Source organism: Lingula anatina, chromosome 3 (genome assembly GCF_051362555.1).
Source record: "Lingula anatina isolate TDL-2025a chromosome 3, LinAna3.0, whole genome shotgun sequence".
In the NCBI taxonomy this organism is placed as follows: Eukaryota; Metazoa; Brachiopoda; class Lingulata; order Lingulida; family Lingulidae; genus Lingula; species Lingula anatina.
This window is the reverse complement of record NC_141769.1, coordinates 15,780,381-15,805,456: the sequence shown is the minus strand read 5'-3', so window position 1 is coordinate 15,805,456 and position 25,076 is coordinate 15,780,381. Positions and strand designations below refer to the sequence as shown.

At 36.2% G+C, this 25,076-nt stretch overlaps 2 protein-coding genes across 4 annotated transcripts; both read left to right on the top strand.

Moving 5' to 3' along the window:
• Nucleotides 1-6,199: 6,199 nt before the first annotated feature.
• On the top strand, nucleotides 6,200-11,081 carry LOC106151478 (uncharacterized). The gene is made up of 9 exons (XM_013524747.2): nucleotides 6,200-6,313; nucleotides 6,675-6,756; nucleotides 7,330-7,411; nucleotides 7,569-7,679; nucleotides 8,162-8,256; nucleotides 8,422-8,512; nucleotides 8,868-8,997; nucleotides 9,523-9,674; nucleotides 10,462-11,081. Exons 1-9 carry the CDS (start codon nucleotides 6,304-6,306, stop codon nucleotides 10,594-10,596), a joined length of 888 nt encoding a protein of 295 aa, XP_013380201.2. The 5' UTR covers nucleotides 6,200-6,303; the 3' UTR covers nucleotides 10,597-11,081.
• Nucleotides 11,082-14,307: 3,226 nt separating this feature from the next.
• Nucleotides 14,308-24,770, top strand: LOC106176073 (argininosuccinate synthase). Of its 3 annotated transcripts, XM_087007567.1 has the most exons (16): nucleotides 14,310-14,556; nucleotides 15,472-15,496; nucleotides 18,301-18,439; nucleotides 18,765-18,833; nucleotides 19,293-19,417; nucleotides 19,745-19,865; nucleotides 20,224-20,298; nucleotides 20,471-20,541; nucleotides 20,840-20,961; nucleotides 21,439-21,523; nucleotides 22,215-22,279; nucleotides 22,561-22,634; nucleotides 23,148-23,205; nucleotides 23,397-23,553; nucleotides 23,878-23,943; nucleotides 24,315-24,770. In XM_087007567.1, the coding sequence occupies exons 3-16, from the start codon at nucleotides 18,335-18,337 to the stop codon at nucleotides 24,388-24,390; spliced, it is 1,269 nt and encodes a 422-aa protein (XP_086863693.1). In that variant the 5' UTR covers nucleotides 14,310-14,556; nucleotides 15,472-15,496; nucleotides 18,301-18,334; the 3' UTR covers nucleotides 24,391-24,770. The 3 variants fall into 3 exon arrangements, with proteins under 3 accessions (XP_086863694.1, XP_086863693.1, XP_013413746.2); XM_013558292.2 differs by lacking the exon at nucleotides 15,472-15,496 and having other exon boundaries at nucleotides 14,311-14,556; XM_087007568.1 differs by lacking the exons at nucleotides 15,472-15,496; nucleotides 24,315-24,770 and having other exon boundaries at nucleotides 14,308-14,556; nucleotides 23,878-23,947.
• Nucleotides 24,771-25,076: the final 306 nt, after the last annotated feature.

The following is a 25,076-nucleotide window of genomic DNA, read 5'->3' as shown; positions in this document are numbered from 1 at the left end:
TCCATTTGGCAATTGCCCTGTTTCGACCTTTCAGATTGGAGGTGAAATGCCATCTTGTTTCTCGCCAATACTCATTAACTTACAGTCCAACGGTATTTGACCTTTAAAAGAATTAACCATTTACCTACAAAGAAGTATAAATTCGTCCGTTTTAAGTCTTTAGCTCATAAGCGAGTGCGCACCTCACAGATTTACGACTGTAGAAAGTAGATTGACAAATAGTGCTAAATCACAAAATATGTGCCATAACTTTGTTGGCGCTGTTTGACCGGGCATGGAAAGACACATGCAGCAGTAACCAAATGTGTATGGATGATGCGTATAATATGATGAAGTACCGGCGCAAATATATTTGGCAACAGTTGTTCGCAGTCATTATCTCAACCATACTTGGCAAAACATTCCAATTCGTCTGGGAGAGGGATAGAGTCGTTTTCGTTAGATAAAGCTGTGATTGTGCAATTCATTAATTCTTGTTTTGATACAATGTGTAATTGTGCCCAGCGTTAATTAGGCATCGAGACAACGCTCGCTGACAATTGACTTTTATGATAATGGACGCAGATCAGGAAAAACCTGTATGTCTTGATAAATTCCTGAGACAGAAAGTTGGCAACAACGTAATACTCATTTATATCAGCTTATATCAAAACGGTATTTGAGATGGTATGTATTTCGAAATATTTTTACGAATATATGCATTTGCTGAGCATTGACTGAGGACAGGATCTAATGTCTGGTCATACCTTATTGCTTTTCATAAATGTAGTTGTATCTTGGTAAACGTGTGTGTGTGTGTGTGTGTGCGTGTGTGTGTGCGTGTGCCCGTAATAAGCCAGTCACTGGTGACGTATGGTTTGGATAATAATGCGCGTCCACAGAATAAACGATTTAACCATTTTAATTCAGATTATAGATTTGATTATTCAGGATCAATGTCACATACCATGCTGAAATAACTTCCGGCTAAAGAACAATTAACAATTGACAATCCTACCTGAGAGAAATTAAAATTCTTTAATGAATGGTCCTCACCAACAGATCTAGATTTTTTCATGGAAAGCGCTAGTGGGGAGAGGGGATGTCCCACAGAAAGAAATTGTCTTAGTTTCTACATTTCTCTTTGTAGCAATAGTTTATAGAAAAGTTTAGGCATGCCCACTTTGTCCACCGGTACCGGTAGAAACGCCGAGAGGAAGGGCAGTAGCAGCAACTAGGTATTCATGAATTTCTTATGTTGGCGTGTTTGTGGGAGGCTGATCACATGAATGTGAATCTTATAATCGGTGCAGCAGTGATATTTACTTAAAGACATTAACTTACAGAACACTAAACAATTTATACGGACAGCTTGGTTAAAATTATCGGAAGCGTCACTTAAGTTTCATAAAACTTTTACTCATTGACATCTTAAAATGAAATCAGCAGAGGTAAAAAAAACAATCCCATGAAATTGGAACTTGACTTCAAGAAATAACCACATGCCAACAAAAGGCCAAGTGCCATTGGTCTTTACTGCCAAATTCCTTTGGCTTTCAATACAGCATTTAAACAGCAAACAGTGCAGAGATAACATGAAATCTTCCGCAACGAAAAGAGGCGTTAGACAAGGTTTGGAACGTTTGAACGTTGTTGCTCAATTAGGGAAATTGGTCACGGTATGTAGGCCAAGGCAAACGGTGATAAAAAACATAAATAATAAAGGCGGTTTGCCAGCTCTCTTTCCTGTTAGTGTGATAAATGTCTCCCAAGGGAGAGCTATGCGGAAATCATCAAAGTCCAGTGGTTGACTTCTGAACTGTGTGGTTCGAATGCATTAAGAACCATTCCACGTTGTTTGTGTGGTTTCAGATGGAAAATGTGCACTATACCGAAAATGGCAGAGGTGTCTGGTATTTAAGGTGACCACAAAAGGATGCGTTCATATTTTTTTCATTTTGTCTAGATTGCTCAAAATGTACCACTTTGATCATCATGCCATTTAGTCGCCTCTGAAAAGTTACATGAAAGTGCAGACACAATGCTTTTGTGGCAATGGGAGTGATGTTAAGATAAAATCATCGTTATTATGGGTGGGGCGCGACAATCATATCAATAACACTATATCACTACTATATTCTTTTAATTTTTGTATTGCCCCTGTATCACCTTCAATCGACTGATTCCCTAACATGGTCTAGCACTTTAGGAAAGTCCCAACTGAGCTGAACTAGAAAGAAAATTAAACGGAATATTTAATAAACACAATGAATTTCCTGAAAAGGGATATGCACATATTTCAAGGACATTTAATCTATAAAGGAAATAATTTTTTAAATACTTGGCTAGACTATTAGATATAAAACGGTGCAGAAGCAAGAAAACGGTTTTATGTTATTTCACAGAGCAAATTATAATCTGTAGGATGTAGGCTACATTAATAGTTTATTACAAAAACACTTAACCCAGCAATGCATTAAATGTCCTAGGTTTTTTCTCTTTAATATTTATTTGATCTCTTAATGATAACACTAAAGAATTGAGTAGTCCAGGCACTAACTTCAATATATGGAAACACCATACATTTGCACGGTGCAGTAGCCTGGACTATAGTTTATAAAAGAGAACAAAAAGACTTCTTTTGCAATACAGCATACCACGGATACCATATGGTGCACGTGAAAAGGCAACATGCAAATAGTATAATACAACGACTTTAATAACGAGCGCATAATTCGCTTATAGACCTATATAATAGGCGGGCTAGGTAGGGGCCATGTGCAGTGTCTGCCAACCGTCTTTTCCATTAGCCTAAATGTCTTGAGAACACCAAGCCTTACACACATTTTGCCTCCCAAAGACCGCCAGTAAAATCCCAGGATCAGTCTGTCCACTGCCAATCACATTTTTAAATTAAAATGTGTCCTGACACCTTATTTGTCTTGTCTTCCCCATTGCCGCATTTCAATCCACTCTACTTACAAAAGTCGCATACAGATTGGTGACGTCACTTCCTGATAACACCCCAGTGACATGGTATTTCTAAGATTTCGATAATTCCGAGGAGGAGATATTCACAGGTTTTGGATTTTCTATCCCTCCCTCCTCTCCTCTCCCCCATTATGCTAGATCATAGCTTTTTGTTAATGCCTTTGACAGGTGCCAAACTACGACATCAAATCTGACCTACGTCCAAATCAATAACATATCTTTCCCCAGAAATTATCCTCGACTGAGGTCTCCTAGAAAAAACACTTACTTTTATCTAACCCTGCGTGTTGTAATAAGGATTGGAGAATCAGATAAGGTAGTCACGGGCTTTAGGTTAAATATTCGAATTCCTATAGATATTATCATCCACAAGCTGAAATGTCTAATATGATCTTGGGGGGAATTGAATCTACAATTGTCAGGCAATTTGATTGCACAACTAGCACTGTCAATTAATTTTATCTCTTAGTTTGGAATTAGTGAATCATTAATGAAATCCAAACCTAAACCACCATCATTTTCATTTGGTATATGAAAAATAAAATGACAGGTACAGTAGCGCCCAATAATTCTCCTACTGTGTGGATTTTTTTAAAGAATACGGGCAAAATTTTGTTTGATAGTTCAATTCCACCTATCCTTGGAGTCAATTGGTTAAAATTGAACTCAAAAGCCTGGAGCTGAACAAGAACACCACCCCTCCCCCCATTTCCATGAAATTGAGGATTCAAATACTCACCTTGTCCAGCAGACGAAAAAATCAGTTTTTGAGTCCCACAGAGGTATGTTTGATACATGCGGTACTACAAAATACGCCACATCGTGCATGTGTTTGTGAAAAATGTCTTTAAGTTTGTATCGGGATATCCCACTACTTAACCCCTGTCCTCGCCAGCCATTAAAATTATGAATCTGGAAACTGGGTAAAGAGAAAAAGGGAGAGTCTCTCACTGCCATCTATTGGTTATTGTAAATTTTATTAGACATCTTAAAAGCCCTGAGATAAAACGAAACGATGCAACTGGTGTTGCATTGAATTTAACGATCTCAAGAAATCTTTCCATCATTATATCAAAATTTAAGAGAGCATTTTACGTATGTCGGTCGTAGATCGTCGACTATTGATAGGATAAGATAATATTTTATTAAACCAATAAAATATAAATGTATAAAATAGGGAACCTTTTGCCCGGTAATAGCGCCATTGTTGAATTAAACTATTTAAATGTACTAAAATGAAATTACATATTAGTTTTAAAAGGATTTACTGCTGAAGGCTAAAAGCTAGATCAAAATCGCTTACTACCCTTACAAACTAAAAGCCTCGATTTACTGGATAATTTTAATAGGTATGAGTTGGATGAGTAGTAGCAGTTATGATGGAAGCTGTTTTATTTTTAACTCTATAAATGGAATGAATGGGAGTAAGATCCATTCCAATTACATTGCCTGCCGTTTCGAAAATATTTTCTAGTTGGTTCTTATCCTGTACAGTTGATGTAACCTAGTGTTATGAGCGAACAATGTATGAAGCGGAGATTGACCCCAAAAGTACGCTAGAATACTTTTGTGAACCCTTGGACATCAATTACCTATGGCAATGCGAAATGCAGACTCTAACTATGAAGAGCTGACAACATACCCACAAAGCAATCAGACTTAGTGATGTGCAGCAATAGAAAAAACAGACAATATGATAGGCAAAAAATTGTTTAAATTACTTTCAAGAACTATGTCACGCAAAAAGTGTGTCTACCAGCCACTTTCTATTTCAGTGCAGATTATTTCGAGTTCAAAGTAAATTTAAGATAATAGCCAAATATAATTGAACAGCCCATGCAGACCTTTGGCAACCCGATTGACCACTTCAGACAGATTCACTTCGATGCTGATTATTTCACCTTCTTATAAAAGATCTTCAATCAAAGAAATAATTTTAAATATTCGGAAAAAATATAGCCTTCCTTCTATATATATGACATGTTTAAAACCTCAGTGTCGTAGGGTCTATCGTTTCATAATTTTTACTGGGTTTTTCATTTTCAATGCCTCCCCATATTTGAATCCATGATATCAGAAAGCAAGCCAAATAGAAGAAGAGCCATTACCAGACACATTGGCCGGGTATAATTAGATCATATAACCTTAATGCACAATGTATGTTTACTCACGCTCGACATATAGAATCAGCAATTTTCCCATTACAGCCATGGAAAATATTATCCAACAATACAGGTCGATTAACAGTTTAAAAGGGGTTATAGAGCGAATTAAGTTATCCTGCAAGAAGTCGACCTAATTGTTTGAAAACATGTGCAATCAGCACCAGAATTGATGTGCTTATGTACATGTTTTATTGATAACAACTACCAAATCTAAACTAGCATTAAGATCACCATTTGCAATGCAAAAAGTATCGTTTGAGACTGTACATTATTTGCAGAATGCACTCTGTATGTACTTCCCACTCAACCCGTTTTCTTCATACCCATAAAAAAAAGACGAAAATCTGGGGAGACGCGGCAGTTCCTGAATGATGCAGTTCAGGAAACAAAATTAGAGGATAAGAGTGGCAATACCGTCTCCTGGATATGTGCCATCAGCTGGATTAGTCACATAAAAAGGATATGATGACATGTATACGTAAATAGCTGAAAAAAAAACTATAGATGTAGCTTTTATTTTTACCAAATTATGTCTATCACAGTTTCGAAAATGTATACAATACATATGAACCATGCAGTTATGAAGTCAGGCAGCACATGGAAAACACCAATGAAATTCGAAGTTTATGAAATGCAATCCCTTAACTTATCATTTGCGAAAAAGGTAATTCCCTCCTTCCCCCCACAAACCCCCACCCCGCCAGTGATGTGCTTGTTTTTTTCTTTTAGTTTCTGTAATAACTATAACGTTTTTACTTTGATGTGTGATACATCACACATTTTTATATTTGAGTCTATAAGTATGCTGCCCACATATCATCTGGCTCATTTTACATAATACCACTTGTTAACCGTTGAAATACTCAGGATATCAGACACAAGTAGCATCACAAACTAAAAACGATCAGTGTCAGAGAAATAATGCTTTGAAGTATATATATATATATATATATATATATATATATATATATATATATATATATATATATAATGTAATAACACTGGTAAACAGTGGTTTACTATCTTTAACTATGCATCGTGACCTAGTTTTCAGACATCAACCCCTTTGGTCCCTTATATCATTCCACTCGTGGTACTGAGACTGTGCACACGTCGGATCTAGCTGTTTCCCTGTGATGAACTACATTCAAACTGCTGCAAGATCAAGATGGATGGAGGTAAGAAAAGGCCAAAATTAAGACTGCATGTAGAATGTAGAGCACTAACGATGCAGAAGTTAGGCCTGTAATGACATAACAAGACAAAATACAGTCAGATCTGCCTGATGCTCTCCTGTACAATGGTTAGGAATATGCAAGGAGATGAAATAATCAAGGCCATGGGTTTAGTGCTCTCTACAAGCCTGCACTGTTGACCTACAAATATAGCTAAAACATCTTATGAGGTCGAATGATGTATTAAGTCTATTCAAGTACAAACTGCATGTACACTCCAGTATACAACTGAGTCCTAATCTAACCAAGGAATTACAGTCCTATAATTTCTTGTTCTAACAAACATTGGCCATCTTTCTTGCAGAGTACAGATATGACCCAGATACGTTTGAAGTCACTGATAAAATGCTGGAGGATTACAACCGCCTCGGTTATATAATAGTCAGGTGAGATCAGCCAAGGTCGGCTGCCCTGACCTCGGTTGACCAGGGGAGAGGGGGCAAAGGGGGCAGTTGTTTCCCTCTCCCTAGTTTTTTATGAAAATTACTTTTTCATCTTTTTAAGTCTTAGATTTAATTTCTCGTACTCCACCAAACTTACTTCTCCGTCAGTCAGCGTCTACTAATAACCTGCGGTACAAATAACCTGAATCCAGGTACATGCATATGTACATACATTTCTAAATAAAGAATTTCTAAAAATATCAATGCATCTATCAAAAAGACTACAAATATCTGAAAGACCTGATATTACGTTATCAGTCATTCATATGAGTTCGTATACTCGTCTTCTCGTTTTGATGACGTCATGAGACACCCTTGCGTGACTGATGACATCATTTATCGTCCTTGTGATATCTATGACGACAACAGTCTCCTTAGCCAACCATTTCTAAATTAATTACTCCATCAGTTTCCCCTGTGATTGAATAATTTGTGATTCTCAATGATTAACATGTTTTGCTTTATAATATTATGTTACATGATCTGCACCGTGTTCTTTGTGTGCTCCAAGTTTAGGGGCTTACTGGATTCGGAAGAGATGGCACTTTTGAAAAGGACTCTGGAGGGATCGGACGCTATCATGAAAAATGCCTATCAGGTACGGTTGGTTTTAAGCCATATATAGGTGTCATTTGAAATGTCGCGATTTAGTTTTTTTCCGTGCTTTTGATAGGATACATATAATGAACATTAGGTTTGTACATTTTTTTATGGAGTGAGAGAGAGAGAATATTTTTCATATATTTCCTTTCCAGCTAGATGACGGCCTGAATAAAGCAGTGGGCTTATGTATTTGGAGCCATCCTGGGCACGACGTTACGGGAATGATAATCCGCTCAGAAAAACTGGTGCGAACATCGGAAAAGGTAGGCCTATTCATTCTACTGAGACTATGGGCGCATTCCCATAGATTTTAGATCGATCTATCCCCGTGGGGAGTCTCACTAGATTACTGTCAGATAATCCGGCTTAAATGTCCGTCCCGCCTGCTACAAGCTGTAAGGGGGTAATTAACTTTCGTGCCCGCTAGGCTGACAGCTATTTTGTGTGAACCCCCAGGGAGTTAGGTCGATCTAGTTGGATCGATCTAATCTCTGTGAATGGGGTCTATGTTAACATATTTTTAAAAAGAATTGTTTTAGACAATAAAGAAGAACTTGTTTTTTACCAAACTAAACAAACAACAAATCAGGGAGTTGAATATGAATGGAATTTTTTATTGTACATTTTATGTTTCTTCATATCAACCCTTGCCGTCGGGCCTTTCCAACTAACTTCACAGTCTTACCCCAATCATCAAAGAGTGACAGAAAACTTGATTCATAAATGTTGTTTATTTGATTATCAGCTGATAGGTCGAGGTGAAGTGTACCACTACCACACAAAGATAACTATCAAAGAACCCAAAACAGGGGGAAGTTTCCGCTGGCATCAGGATTACGGGTATGATAAAGGATTTCAGGTGTTCTACGCGTTATGTGTTCCTCAAGTCCAAGAACTATTCAAAATCTCTCTCTCTCTCTCTCTCTCTCTCTCTCTCTCTCTCTCTCTCTCGCTGTATCTTTTTTTGCATATATGAAAATTTTTGTTTTCCTTTGAATACTATAGGTACTGGTATCAGAACGGGAACTTGTTTCCAGACCTGAATACTGTCTACATTGCCTATGATAAAAATGACCGTGAAAATGGCTGTATGCAGGTAATTTATGTATAGTGTGTGTGTGTGTGTGTGTGTGTGCGTGAGTGTGTGTTTGTGTGCGTGCGCGCGCGCGTGTGTATGAGAGAGAGAAAAGAGAGATGTGTGTCACGTGATGGTGTTTTTTTTATTTTTTATTACTTGCCCATCAATATATATAAAATAAATGCACTGTAAAGGAGAGAAACGGACCTCTGCTTTACCTAACTACATGTACGTAGATAATTTAGATTAAATGCAATTATCTATGATTCACTGAAGTAAATTTGTGCAAGCACGTGCTCAAACGTGACCACCCTGTACGCTGATATACTTGTAGTCCGAGTGTAGTGCATGTATTTGGATTTCTCTCCGGTAGATCCTGAAGGGTTCTCACAAGGCCGGTCGTCAAGATCACCATCGGGTGGGAGGCCAAAACGGTATTGATGAAGAACGTGTACAACATCTGGCCAAAATGTGTCCACTGAAGTATATGGAGCTGGAACCAGGTAAAGGGGATCATGAGAAGTCGGTCTCTGACTGTTTCCTTTAAAAAATAATATATGTACATTTTCTCTGAATTACTTAGATACATAAAATACCGCTACTGGACTTAAGGTTGAAAAAAATTGCTTGGGTGGGGCGGCTGCTGTTGAAGGCCAGTTATTCATACAAGCAGGTCATAAGTACCGCCTGTGGTACTTAGCTAGATGTTGATTGAAAGAAAAATAAAATACTTTTGAAGTACTTTGAGAAAGACAAAAGACTAAGACTTCAAAACAGATTCCCCTTCCAAATATGTCTTTTTGAAAACTCCCCAGGGAACTGCCCCTCACCAGCTAGCAGCCTACGACCCTGTGTTTCATGCGTTTTGGTTGTGTGGTTGCACTGTGGCCGGCAGTCATTATTTTAATGTTTTTAAAGATACATAGATATAAAATATAAACAAACTATAGCTGTGTCCGTTCGTTCCAACTATGAAATGAACATATGCAACTGTATCTTTTTTTCGTACAACATTTTGTCTTCAACAGGAGATGCATTGATATTTTGTGCCAACCTCATTCATAAGAGTGATGCTAACAACAGTGACAGACGCCGGTGGTCGTTCCTTGTTTCCTATAACGCCAAGTCAAACAACCCAGTATACGAGCACCACCATCCCCAGTACACGCCCCTCGATGTGGTAAGCCACCTTGTATAGTTTTGTTGACCAAGTAATTACACTGGGCAGACTCGAATTTTGAAATGCTAAGCCTGCTGTTGTGACCCTAGAGTGATGTTCTGCATTTGTTCACACTCGTGTTTTTTTCTTTTTCCGAGGGAAAAGGGCTTTAGGGGTCTATAACAAGTCAAACTAACAGTTAATGAGCAGTTTGTGTTGTGTTGTGAAAAGCAATTTTTTATGTTTCACCCAAAAGCCTGGTGGGTTGGTTTAGGCATTTGAAGCACTTCTGACTACTGGTAGCTTTATTGGTTTTTGATATGATTTAAGTTGATTAATTGCTTTTTACCTTCGTTTGTCTTTTGTGGTATTTGAGAATTTCATTCAAGACACGGGAAGCAAGCGGGGCCTCATCTTATCTGGTTTAGAGTATCCCTGGAGCACTTTGATAATAAATCTGCCAATGTGCGTAAACTGGGTGTGCTAATCCAGTTTACGCGTGCTTCAAATAACGAAACGTTTGCATATTTAATACCATTTAGAATCTCCATTGTGCCTTTTGATGTATAATTGTGTTTACTGTGCAGATTGCGAGTTGAAAATGTGCCGACAGCGAACCAACTTGTTTTGAGCATAATTTATCTAAATACGGTGAACTGTATATGTCAAAGCTTTTAGCAATGTGATAACTCTCAAAGTCGAAGAATAACTCAGAAGTTTTTTGTAAAATTAAAATTAGATTTCAACTCCCTCCCCCCTCCCCACCAGCATTTTAGAGCATAGTTTCTTATTCAATTTTCTTTCTCAGGTGCCAAATTCTGCTATCAAATCCTGCACCAACTTCACCGACATGACGGGCAAAGGTTTCCTCGATCCCTCCATTGACAAGACCGTCATTGCTGACAAGACGAACCCTGTCCACTTGCAGGAAACGAGCAAATAGAAAAGTTGGTTGGAGCTCAAAATATTTGCCTTCTGTTAATGAGTTGATATAGGTTTAAGGGTTTATAATTGCCGTATTGACCTCATTTATGTTGCCAAATAATGTAGTCAAGTTTTCCGGAGGTTTTCGCTCCAGGCTTCATTTTGCCATATCAAGACTTATTGCTCCATCAGCGGTACAACTGTGCCTTTAAGCACTAAATCAATGGGTCATTTCGGAAAGTAATGGTTAAGTATGCAACCTGGTTTAGGTTGAAGTGAAATGCTCAGGCCACTGATTTAATACTGTGCGAATTATTTTATTGTTAAATATTATTAAATCCTATTCCCTCCAAGTATGGTTCTAATTACTTTTGTCTGAACTCCGACATTCCCCATTCATTCACCATATATTTATCAACAATCAAAGCTGAATCTTTAGAAAAGGCAAAGGCCGCTTTTAATTTGTAACAATTTCTCCTCAAATAAAGTCAAATTATAATTATACTACTTTATATCATTATTAAACTCCATTACTTTAATGCAAATACTCCTTAAAAAGGGAATCACGTACTATAGAACGATAAGAAAAATTAATTACGTCGTAAACTGTCTGTCTATCACAACGTTACGTTACGTTACTGTGTGTGTGTGTGTGTGTGTGTGTGTGTGGATATATGACATTTATATTCTTGCGTAGTTTCTACTTCGCATTGCATTTAGTGATGTATATGGCAAAAATACTAATTGCGTCGTGGTACAACAAACACACTCCGCACTGCAATGTATGTGGAGCATCGATGCGGCATTGAGTTGCATATCTGATGCACAGACCTGGAAATTGATTACATTACGGTCCTAGCTTTTCTTGGAGTTCATGACGCGGAACGTGGACTGAAAAGAAACTCTGGCCTTTGGCCATTTTTCAAGACACAATCAATATTAACATATCTACCAGTATTCCTCACGCTCTATATGCTTTATACAAAACATGATTACAAAATTAATAAATCTTCATTAATGAATCAATAGAAAATAGATAATAAGTAAGAAAAACGTTTTAACAAGCAATCACTTTCTTGAGACTTATTGTTTTCGTCTGTTTATTTCTGAATATAATGGAGTATTACCCATAGCATATAAATAAATAAAACATAAGAAGTATTACCCATAGCATATAAATAAAAAATGAACAAGTGAACAATCAAAAGTAAACAGTTTCAAAAGAGCCAAGTAATAATGAGGCATGATATTTTGTTCTTCTAAAACTCTTTAAAAGACTTCCTTTTCTAACATCATTATACAAGACACAGTGAAACCCTATTTCATCGAGAAGAAAGAACACATTTCAGCAGGATCATGCTGCTGACGACCAATCGTTGACGTTGATGTTGTCCCGTTAGAAGTTTCCTACCCTCTACCAGGGCCGCATATTTTATTATGTGGACTTTTTATCTGTCGCAGTGTAGAGAATAACCGTTAATTTTACCAGAGACATATCTGTGAATATCTTGTGAAAAATCAATCTGTGGCCCTGGCAGAGGGTAGGAGCTTCTGCTTTTCCAGGGGCGGATCCAAGATTATTTGAAGGGGTGGGGGTGGGGGGGGATCCGGAACGCCAGGCCGCGAATGCGAAGCCTACCATCGTCCCCTTGGTGTGGGATTCGGGGCCTGCTCAAGGGCCCCGAAAAACTTTTATCCGCCACTGCTTTTCGTGTCGACAAGCAACTTTCCGGCCCTCTATGCCCCATCTGCATCGACTCTCTCTCTCTCTCTCTCTCTCTCTCTCACCAGCTCTGAGTTTATGTATCTGAAAAACAAAATGTCAGTCATTTTGATGTTGCAGCTGGGCACGTAAAACGCCGCACTTAACTCGGGTGTCACCTTGACACTGAAAAGTACACGAAACAACTTTGTGGTAGGCCCCGGTACAGATATATTATGGCTCAGACCTGTAACATGTAGGACTATACATATAGCGATTTTTATTAAATTTGTTTGGAAATATGAAGCCGTTTTAACGCATAATGCTACCATATGTTTTAGTGTGGTAGGCCTACACCTTTAACATTGGTGTTTTAATTTATAATCGATTGACCTAGATCAAGGTAACAGCCGAGCGTACCTGAACAGAGTCTTCACTACAGGCTTTAAGGTCTTTTCCCAATTCAAGATTATGTTGAGTTGATAGATCAGCCCGGACATTTGTCTCTTTTATCGAGCGTTTCGATGTGTTTTAATGCACACTAAAAATACTCTCTACCAGGGCGACGGATTGATTTTTCACGGATACTCACAGATATGTTTGTACATAAACAGACAGTCATTTTGGGGTGGATTTTTCCGTTTTTCCCTATATAATCTGCCACCCTGGTAGGGGGTACACTAAAATCGGGGCATTCAAAGGCTTAGCATCTGGGCCTTAATGAGGGTGTACTCACCCAAACCCAATAAAGAGGTGCACTCTCCTGGAACCATGAAGAATAATAAAAAAAAAAAAAAATTCGTCTAGCCTCCAAAAAGGAACATATGTTACTGTTACAAATGCAAAACGTCCAGCTGTGAAACGTTTTACTCACTTTGAAAATTCAATCATCACTGGCTTTGTTCTTTGATTTATCTCCTACGAGTATAAGTTGTAAAAAAATTATGATAATCACCTGTATAGAGCAGTCAATTGTTTTTGAGCGACGTTAGTTTCCTTGTCACTGAATATTTTTAAAAAACGGGAAACACCCTACCGACAGTAAAATAAGCATTAAATAAACCATTTTCCATTTGTGGTCTAAATACTATATCAGAAATGTCAAACTATTATGGAATCACAATATATTTTTCGGTCTGCAGCAGAAAACACTATTTTCTATTGCACAACGAACTTGGACAAAATGAAACTTTTTGACATTTTTTTCTGGGGAACATACGTTACGTAGTGTTAGCTACTACGCAAAGCCCCTTATTTGAGTTACAGCTTTTAAATATTTATAAAAACATCCTTACGTCATGTATAATTTACCGTGACTGAATCACTGCAAAGTATGTTGGAACGCGGTATAAATAAAAATAAAAAATAAATGACCCCGAACGCTACGTTACCGGAACATACGTTATCATTTAGGACTCTAAATACATAATGTAAATACATGGTAAAAATCAAAAATTAAAATAAAATTGAAACGGTCGCGAGTTTTTGTTTTAAAAATTGAGTACAACTTTCAATTCATTCAATTTAATTTTTTGAACACTTCAGCATATGAAATGCACCTCTATATTGGGTTTGGGGGTACTATGCCCAAATTAGGAAAAATTCCATTAAACATGTTGTTCCCCGATCAGTGCACTTAGCATTTTGAGTGCACAACTAAGGCATTTCTTATCTTTACAAAAGAGACAAAATGGTAGGACTTGCCTGCCTGTTCAACGTACTTTCATTTTCGAAGTTCAACCCCACTAGCTGTTGAAAACCTACATCCCATGCATTCAAAAAGGTTACTTACACGGCATGTAGTGCTAAGAAATTATAGGTTGACTGAGGGGAAAGAAAACAACTTCTTATGAAAAAAAAAAAAAAAAGGACAACACATAAGGCCTACATTAATCCTCAAAAGGGTACGTGACACCTTACAAGTACGTGAAGAAGTGTATACATACGTGGTAGGCCTATATTATATTATTTGCGGAAAAACAAACACAGACGACCTCAGATTTCTGACGCAATTCAGCTGATGCAATCGATGGGATATTAAACTGGTTGGATATCGGATACAGTAATAGGCCTACAGTCGAATTAGTTTTTTTTCCGTAAGGATACAGTGGGAGAACTAAACGTCGGCGATGCTGTATGCGGCCTAAGATTTCTGACGCAATACTGGGATATCTGATGCAATCAGCCGGCTAGAGGACACATTTCCTTGAAGAAGCTCGAAGCGTGCGGCTGTACGTTTTAAGGTGGTCTAGCGCTTGTATAGTTGTACACTTTAAGGTTAGTCGTACATATATTGATTAACATATTTTGCTTGATCTCACTTATGTGCTACTTTCTACACTGTTCATTCATCTCTGTGGAATGTCAGTGTGTTATATCCCTGCACGTGTTATTATTCACATCAGCCTAGTTCATAATGGCGTAATAATTAATATTTTAAAACGGATGCTGATGCTAGAGAAGAAGAATACTGGGTTATTGTTTGAGTGACCCTGTACGTTTGGTTACTGCGTTTTGTGTAGACAGCTAGCTAGCACTGAAACGTATTTATTTATTTATGCAGCCCCTTGCTTCAGATACTTTAAAACAGCGTTGCATTTGTCAATAAAACATACGTCTAACTGCTTACAAGGGTAATTGGTATGCATGTCTTGCCAAAATAGGTATGTCTGGCGATTTACAAACAGCAGATTTTGACTTTGATCTTTCAAGTGTTATTTCAAAACAACGAAGTTAGAAATATCCATACTGAGGTAATACTGGTGGCCTAATTTGTTTAGAATTGAAAAAAAAATTGCCATAAAAATTATACCTAGGTCTATAGTACCTAGTACCCTGGTCTTCATATTTTTCAAATTTGTTTTTAACTTCAAATAAAATTTTGAAAATAATTTTGAATATATTGATCAGTTTCATTTTTTTTTTCAGTAGAATACATATATACATTTGTTGTGTACAATTTGGCTCAGCACATGCACTAGAAACCAACATTTTTTTTAAGTTGCAGTCTGTGAAGTTAACCACTGGCCCAAATGTCAATACCTGTAAAAATTGGACTAGGCTGGTGAAATTTCTAAAAAAGTCATCCACTGGCCTAATTTTTTGAAAACCCCATGTTTTTGTTCTTACTTATAAAAGGAAGCCTGTTTAATCTCATTGTGACAATTTAATTTTTTTTTTTAATTTGACTAGGTCCAGTGAATTTTGGTTTGGGCCAGTGAGAAAATTCTGAGACCCTAGTGGCCCGGATGCCCTGCTTATTTAATAGTATTTGGCACAGACTAAAGTTGACCTGGTGCACTTTAATATCAGCTCACACTACACTGGATTAATGCCTAGTAAATGCCTTTTATTTCTATAATATTCATTCATTGAAACTTCACTGAATAATTAGGCCATCCTGTATATAAAGCAAGCTACAGTACAGGCTGGTAAGTATACTGAAGAAGGGGTGACAATAGGATCAGTCATTGATAAAGATTCTGTCCCTCCAAGCCCTTTCCATGTTTTGTTGTTTTTGATTAATATTATTGGTGTAGAAAGCAAACCTTTCGTGTGACCTGGATAGGGAGAATATTGTTTCTATGTACACTTATACAATCTTTTACATGTGTACCTGTTCAGGTGAGAGCAGGCCCACATCAAGAGGGTTGAAATACCAAGATGAGAGTATTTTGAAAATCATTGATGTCCCTGACATATTAGCTCGATCTTTTTCGCACATAGAAAATATGTGAACGGGGTAATTATCATACCTTGGCTTTTTTGTCCCAAATGTGCTCAAGAAGTAAAGCACAGTTGCTGAACTTACTTAATTATGCTCCAGTTTGGTGAGCCTTTTGATACACACATACTGGCCAACTTAAACTTTGTTAAAAGCATGTATAATAATAGGACCATATAACATACTGTTACATATTCATGTTTACCTATGCGTAATCAAGATGTTTTGGTCATGAAAATCAATGAATTTCTAGATTTATTGGCTTAACACTCACTCTTAAATAGGTCATATTGCTGCCTGAGTTTTTTTTTTTTTTTTATTAATTTTATTTTTGTAGTTTCAAATCAAGCAACTGAAAAGAAAATAGAGGAAAATAAATTACCAAAAACAATTTCTGTATTCTCTGTATTTAATTTGTCAAACTGGTTGACTTTGACAGGATCTACCTGTAGTCATTTATAAATTATATGTGTATAGGTATTGTTCCTCCTTCGATCCCCTGTTAGTGCTATGCATGAAGAGATTCCAATGTCTGCGATCAGACAGTGAGACCGTAAGGTCCTCTTTGTCTGAAGTTCAACCAAGGTTATCTAGCAGGTCATCTAGTGCTCATGTGGTGATACCATATTCCATTTGTATTTTGACTTCATGCTGTTTATCATAACTGGTAAAGAACAAGCAAACAAACAAAAAAGATGTTGTGTTCATTATGAGTGTTGATATTATCTTGCTTTTGAATGAATCTTTGATAACAGGGAAATGATCCTGTATTGTGTTAATTAAGTAAAATGGTTGTTCTTTCATTGCCTGTTGGACAGGTATTAAGAACAGCATTACATTTAGCTGGAAAGATGACATATTGTTTTTTTACATGATTGGTCTTAACCATGACAAAATGGGCCCGGTTCAATATATATATATAAAGGTATGCCTCCAAGTATCAAGATTATAAAGTTATCAAGAAGTGTGTATTCTGGGTGAAAATTAATAAAGTTTGGCAACTGAATACAGTGAATTACATGTAGGTTAAATTGGAATTTTGATAATATTGATCAAAAGTGAAGATAATAACTATAAGGCCACACTTTTTTATTTTTATGGATGACATCCTGCGCGCGCACCGATTTTCGCCCGTTCTCCAAAAAAAAAAAAAAAAAAACCCCCCCCCCAGCCCCCAACGAAGTCGGTTGTTGCCAGGAAATGAGCTTTCTGCGCATGCGTATTATCGCCACATGGCAATGCGGCCGCTTTGCCGTCAAATTCATCTCTAGGATTACTTTCAAATTACACAACAATAAAAGTCATAAAGAGAACGGGCTCCATCGTTTTGGATTGGTATGCCATTGATATTGGGCATGGAGATATCACCTTTTTACAATTGTGAGAAAGGCTGGCGGCGGCCAGCAATTATCGCCCGAAAAATTTCTGTGACATTCTGTACAAAGCAGCACATTAATACCAGGTTTTCTGTAGCGAAAAAAAGGGTCGACAAGGGCGTCGAGGTATTTGGTGGGCTGAAGGTCGGACAGGCCACCTGACAGTTTGGCTGCTTCGTGTGAGTTGAAGTAGACAAAATGGCATCGTCCGAAATGACCTTTAATAGATTTGGTAGTATTAAGCATATCTTTGCATCATTTTTTAAACATTTCTGTGAAGTGTTCAAAATGCTTTAATATTCTGAGAATACAAATAAAGACACGCTGTTTGATTGATATTTGTTTTATTGATTGCTATACCAACTAAATGCATGAAATAACCTTAGGGCCTAAATAGATTTGGTAATATGAAGTATATCTATTCATGACTTTACATTTCTATGAAGCATTCACAATGCTTTAATATTTTGAGAGCATGGATAAAGACACATTGTTAGTTTGATACGTGTTTCTGTGGTAAAATTTGTGTTTCCAGCTGTGTACTGACAGCATATTCCTTTACTTAAGCAGTATTTTTTTTTTTGGACTTTTTTTTTTTTTTTTTGCCCTCTCGCACCGATTTTGGGGTACCCAGAGGATGTCATCCATAAAAATAAAAAAGTGTGGCCTAATGTGAAATGTAGGTTCAATATTTCTCCCCGTTTTTCTTAACAGTCTATCATTGAATTGGCAAAAATTAAATGGCTGATATGAAATATGGTCATGTAAGCATTACGCCTGCATGATAGGTCTTTTTGTACACTGTCAAATATCAACGAAAATCACCAATTTATTGAACTGAAGGGACTTTACTTTGTTTGCAATAATAGACAAAAAGTAAAAGTTTGTCAGTTCATGCCTTTTTTCCCCTTTTTCTTTCAGATCAATCACTTTTCTAAGGACAATTTCTTCAGAGATGTCAGAGAACAAGATTGTGGTGCTAGCCTACAGTGGTGGATTGGATACATCCTGTATATTAGTATGGCTGAAACAAAGAGGATTTGAAGTGGTTACCTATATGGTTAGTTCATTTATAATTACATATCATAGTTGTCACGGTGGCCATACATGTGTCACCTTCAACAGAGGATACTGAACTCCCATGTGGGCATATGGGCACTTAATTGTCTGTATATATGTAACACCACACTTCTACAGCAGCTGTCTTTTACACAATAATTGAGTTCAGTTGATTTAAATGATATTTCTAACATATGACAAAAAAAGCAGGTCTGTCAAATAACATATAGGAAGTATAGCCATGGAGTGCTCTTCCTGTGCAAGTAGAATAAATACAAAATGTTAAGATGCAAATACAGTGAGGTCTTTGCATTGGTGTATTACAGGCTAATGTTGGACAGGATGAAGATTTTGAGGCAGCTGAGAAGAAAGCAATGATGCTTGGGGCCAAAAAGGTGAGGGCTCTTTTTGTTTCAAGCAAGGCCTTTCATAGAGATCTGTCCAGCCATTATTTTGCAGCCTTTAACCCTCAAAAGACAATTACCTGTACTTTCAAATTAAGACAATTTTGGGGAAATGTTGGTTTTTTTGGTTGGGCTTGTTTTGGTTAGACTCCTTGTAAATTGATGACCAAATTACAGATTCACATTTTGGATTCCCTGTACCCCAAGTTCTGGGAAAAACCCTGCTACTGAGAAGACATCATTATTTTTGTTTGTTTGTCTGTTTGTTTGTTTGTTAGACATATATATGTTCCAATTAAAACGGGTCAAAAATCGTGTACAGGTATATGGATTTATGTAAACATTTTTACATTGCTTTAGCTGACAGAGTAATGAATAAATTTGTGAAGTAAATTGCAGTTGTCAAAGTGTTTTCTCTAATACACGTACAATACATGTTTTATATTCCAGTTTGTTTGCTTGGATGTCCGTAGGGAGTTTGTGGAGGAGTTTATCTGGCCAGGAGTTCAGGCAAACGCTGTGTATGAAGATCGTTACCTTATGGGCACAAGCTTTGCCAGACCTTGTATTGCCAGGTAGAAACTATAACATATTTTTCTTAAAATTCATATTTTTAGATGATTATGATGGCAAAGTAATGATTCATAATTTTTAGCTTTGTCATGTTTTCTTGTTATTCATTTGTTTTAACAAATCTGTAATATCCAAAAACTAATATACAAAATAAAGTAAACTAAATAAAATGATAATTTCAGTACTAAGCATAGTTTGTGAATGAGATTTTACTTTCAATTTGAACAAGGCTTTTCCATTTCACACAAATATTGAAATTGAGCTTGTATGTAGTAATCAAAATGCTTTGCGATTATTTAATATACGTCTCTATGTTGTTATAATACCAGAGGTATGGTGAAGGTGTGTAAGGAGGAAGGGGCTGGGTACATAGCCCATGGTGCAACTGGCAAAGGCAATGACCAGATACGCTTTGAACTTTCCTGCTATGCTCTCTACCCACAGGTTAAGGTATGTTAAGAAAACATTAATTATTACATATAGACATTAATTTTACTTAATAAATATTGTCATATGTAACCATTCAGATATGTGCTTCATGAACATGTGTAAACAATTTAAAGTCAATCTTATCAAACAATGATAAGTAGGAAATCAGTATATGACTATAAACAAGTATAGCCTAAGTTACAGAGCACTATGCTCTGTCGTACTGCCCGTTTAAGTGATCATTCAGTTATATGTAACTAAAACTTACTAACAGTCTTACTGGTACATGCCAGTCTTTCAAGACTGAAAAACAGGCCCCAAGAGATGATAACAAATTACTGGTACTAATAAAATAATTTTGTTAAAATTTCTATTCCAGGTAATTGCTCCTTGGAGAATGCCAGAGTTCTATGAGAAATTCAGAGGGCGCCAGGACCTGTTTGAGTTTGCCAAGGTATTTATTTTAGGAACTACTAATATTTTTTTCAAAGTTTTGAATGTAGTCCAGTCTTAAAATTTAATTTCATTTTATTTCATTGTTGATTACTACATTTACCACCAAGTGATAATATGTAGTCTGCATAGTGAATCTATGAGTGATCATCTCTAAGCACATCTTTCTTCAGGAAAACAATATCCCTCTCCCTGTCACTCCCAAATCTCCTTGGAGTATGGATGCTAATCTCATGCACATCAGGCAAGTCAGTCAGGGATTAATACAATGTAGAAATAAAAAGCTTATTGCCAGAAGATTCATTTTTCAGTTTGGTAGGAGAAATCTGAAAGTTTCATTAATTTATTGAAAAAGTATTTTTAAGTAAAAAAAAATAGACACAACGAAATATTTTTAAGTTTGCAGACCTGATGACTTCATTAATCTGACTTAATATTTACTTCAACTGAATATTCTACCAAAAAATAATAGTCAGTATATTTAGTAAACTAATAAAAAGTGAATATAGACAGCTTATCATGTCATTAACCTCTCATTTTAGTTTTGAGTCGGGAATTTTAGAGGATCCAAAAGCTGAAGCTCCAAAAGACCTGTATCTCATGACAACGGACCCTAAAGATGCTCCTGAACAGCCATTGAGACTTGAAATTGATTTCAAACATGGTAAAATTTCAAAGCACAAAAGGTTGCATTCCTAATTATTGTTAAATTGAAAGATACACATCTAGGAATCAAAAGTGAGAAATATATTGCATCTTTTTCCTAATATCTCATTATTTTCACAAAATTATGTGTAAACTTTTGATCCCTTATAATTATATATATTTTTTTATTGTTAGGTTGTAAAATATGGCCAAATGCATCTATTGAAAATAATTTGATTTTTCTTAATCACAACACAATTTTCTTTTATTTAAAATCAAAGCATGCAAGACATCATTAACAAATCTAACCTTCTCTAAAGTTGATTAATTTGAATATAATGTGCACACGGTTATTCTAAAGTAATATGTAAATACTTCTGAAGAGATTTATATTCACAAACACTTCTAAGTTTTCAGACTGCACAAATTACTAAATAGTTGCCTTACTTCCTCTTTGTTTATTTATTGATATTGACAAAAATTTTCTCCATTACAGGTGTGCCTGTGAAAGTGAAGAACTTGGAGGATGGAACAGTGGTTACATCTGCCTTGGAATTATATCTTTATCTCAACAAAGTAGGGTATGTAAAACTTAATCATGTAGTAGATAAACACTGATGGATATCAGTTATTTTACTTCATTGAATTCTAGTCATGTTATTGTCATTAGGGCATATAATACATGTTTGTACTTAAGAGTGATCTCCTGAGTGTATTTAACTAAACTACTTTGACAGAGAATTGATTGTCAGTATTAAAATAACTTTATGCTGCTCAGTTAAGTCTGGAAAGAGTGATAGACTATGGCAGTCAGTGCATACACTAAATATACTTTTTCTGTTTGTACAAACTGTATGTCACTTGTCTCTTTTTTTAGTTTTCTTAACCTTTATGATTGCATGGGTTTCCTTGGTGAAGGAGCAACTGAAATATAGTCAACTGTGATAGAATATTGTCATGAACACTTATATAAATATTTTCTGTTAAAAAGTATCTAGGTCAATTTTGTGGATAATAAAAACATTTCCTTAACCTTTTTGACTGGTTTTCTATAGAGAAGAATAAACTACTGATTGGACTTTCAAAAAACTCTTCACATAAAAATCCGATACTTGGTCTTCTTCCAAATTACTGACAGGCACTATTAAGGAGCTTATTTGAAATGATATATTTCAGTTCCCATGGAAAATATTGCCCATAGGTCTGACAGTGTTTTTTGTTAAATTGTTTAAGGCTTTTTGGAGTTCTATAAGCACGTTTTTGTGTTTTCAGTGGAAGTCATGGCATAGGAAGAATCGATATTGTAGAGAACAGATTCATAGGAATGAAATCTCGAGGTATGTTAGTGGTACATTTTCAGCAACTGCGGTTAATGCTTTTAATTTTTATACTTAATATGAGTATTAGCAAAAAATGAAATAATAAAAATCAGTCAGACAAAATTATTGCTGACCTGTTATCTTTTAGGTGTGCTTGTATCACCAAGTCTTCTCTTTTTCTTTCTAATTTTGTACTTCAGAACTGTAAATGCACTTTTTTCTTTGTGCATATATACAGTCTAGTGCACGGCTTGTTTATTGATTACCAGTCTTATAAAAATATTATTGATTTTCTCTAGGGATATATGAGACCCCAGGTGGGACCATCCTGTTCCAAGCCCATATGGACATTGAGGTGTTCACAATGGACAGGGTAGGCAAATTTCTCTAAAATATTCAGTTGTAAACATGGGGGGATACCAAATTATTTATCATTTATTTATTTTTAGAGTCAGTAGATCATGGCTCCTGTGCCAAATATTGAGGAGATGTTGACACTCACTGACCGCTAGGTGGTATAGCGGCCAGGACCCTCTTATAATGTCATTCCACCCCCTGTGTCTCTATTCATGGGTGACTGGTGACGGCTGATGTTGATAGTCTCTCGTATCCTGTGCAGGATGTCGGATGACTCGGATTCAAAAATCTTGGTTGAATTCTGATGATTTTCATAATGTTTGGTGCTTTAATTGTGGCATTTGTGCTGACCATGCAGTTCATTCGGGGAATAAAGGTTGAGCATTATTAGCTGTTGAACAAGGCCCACTTTATCCCACAAATAATGAATTTTGTGAATAATTTATGTTATACCTATTTATCTACAAAATAATTGTTACTGTGTGGACTATAATCAGAAGATGATGTACTTTGATTTTTGTATTTTCAGGAATTGCGAAAAATCAAACAGAGTCTAAGCAGCAAATTTTCAGATATGGTGTATAGAGGTAAGGTTCAAAGTATTGTATAGCATTATTTTCTTTTTGAATTTGATTAATGGATTTGGCCAAGTAGTTCATATTGTTCAGATTGAATCCAGCTATAAGTGTACCTTTAGTTTTTACAATCATATTGCAACAATGTAACTATCCATCATTGTGAATAGTATACGTTAAGTGTGAGGTGTATATTTTTGCAGGCTTCTGGGACAGCCCTGAGTGTGAATTTGTCCGCCACTGTATAGACAAGAGTCAGGAGTGTGTGGAGGGGACAGTAACACTGGCATTGTACAAAGGGGGCATTTATATTCTAGGACGCGAATCTCCACTTTCCCTCTATAATGAGGAATTAGTAAGGTACAGAGGCTACTGTTGACATACAGTGTTTATTTATAAGTTTTTACATCTTGGTAGTATTTTTCATGGCAATTGAATAAGGTGCTTCTGCTTAAATTTGGTGCCCCTAAATGAGGAGATTCATAGTCGTAAAGTTCATTTTTTACACATCTATCTAAAATTTCATTAATAAACCAAATGATATCCACTGGCTAACTAAAGTATTATATATAAAGCTGATGACAGAGAACCCTGAGTCACTATTTAAAATTATCAGCATTGGTTGAAGTTTACCAAATATCATGTAAAATACATATTTATATAAGTGTTTCTGTCATATTTTAGCATGGATGTCCAGGGCAACTATGACCCTATAGATGCTGGAGGCTTCATCAAAGTTAATGCTCTTAGGTAACAACAAGAGTGAAATAACAGCTGCTGCATTAATTTCATTCACTGGCAGCCACTGGGCCAGCTCTCTAGTTCTCTTTCTGGATTTTTTTAAATTTTAGGCATTATTTTAATGATAAGTTATATGGAAAGAGAATGTTCATGTATGCATTTTGAAGAAAAATATTCTTGTATCCAAATGATTTTGACCATTTTGCTGAAACTCTATACATCTGTGTAATTTGATAAATTAATTGTTACGACAAGCTGAGTGGTCATTAACTTCATGTCTAATTTGTTCTAGCAAAGAAAAAAAATAATAATGGATTGATTTTAAAACATATAAAATTTATCAAACTATTCACTGACCATTAGATCATGTACTGTTACAGGCTACAAGAGTATCATCGCCTGCGAAAGAAGATGGGGGCTGAGCAGAACGGAAAATTAGGCACTGGTGACCAATAAGTAAAACCAGCAGCTGCAAGTTGGAGAATTGGACAGAAACCCAGGAAAGGCTTCATTTGTACAAGTACAACATGTAGTGACACTTGCAAGAGATTCAGTTCACAAGACTTCTGATGTGAAGAAAATATGAAAACTGGATTCAAAATTTTAACTGGATTTTGCTTTTATGGTAATAGTGGATATAAGCCAAGGGTATTTACTAGTACTTCAAAATACTTGCCTCTTTGTTAACTAATTGGATGCTGCAGTGATTTTGTTGTTGTTGTTGAAATCTTGTAGTAAAAAAAATAATGAATTACATTATTTATATTTGCTGTACATCTCTGAAATGACATTTTACATGATTTAAAACATACTTTCAGTTATGATCAGCTTAAAAAGAGCTCCATGTGACAGTACTTTGAATTTATTTTATTTTGGCATGCAATGCCAGTTATTCATTTTACTGCTATAGCTTTGTATTGTGTTGGGGCCATGCCTTGAGGAATATTCTCATTTTAACTGCAATCAGTGGATGAAAGAATATTTGACATTCCATTTGATCTGATGTCTGCTTAAAAACATTGTGGAAGAACTTGTACGTGGAATGCAGAAATGTTGTTGACATTGTACTGTGACAAGGGAAGTTTTATACAAGGTGTACTGTACATGAAGGTTATGTCATGAGGGTCTAATTTGCAAAGCCA

Bases quoted from the DNA above. Each gene is read 5' to 3' on its own strand.
- LOC106151478 (XM_013524747.2), top strand. The intron at 6,757-7,329 runs GTGAGATCAGCC...CTCCAAGTTTAG, and splicing joins CTCGGTTATATAATAGTCAG to GGGCTTACTGGATTCGGAAG. The intron at 7,412-7,568 runs GTACGGTTGGTT...TTTCCTTTCCAG, and splicing joins TCATGAAAAATGCCTATCAG to CTAGATGACGGCCTGAATAA.
- LOC106176073 (XM_087007567.1), top strand. From the start codon at position 18,335: ATGTCAGAGAACAAGATTGTGGTGCTAGCCTACAGTGGTGGATTGGAT. The intron at 22,280-22,560 runs GTATGTTAGTGG...GATTTTCTCTAG, and splicing joins CATAGGAATGAAATCTCGAG to GGATATATGAGACCCCAGGT. The intron at 22,635-23,147 runs GTAGGCAAATTT...TTGTATTTTCAG, and splicing joins AGGTGTTCACAATGGACAGG to GAATTGCGAAAAATCAAACA.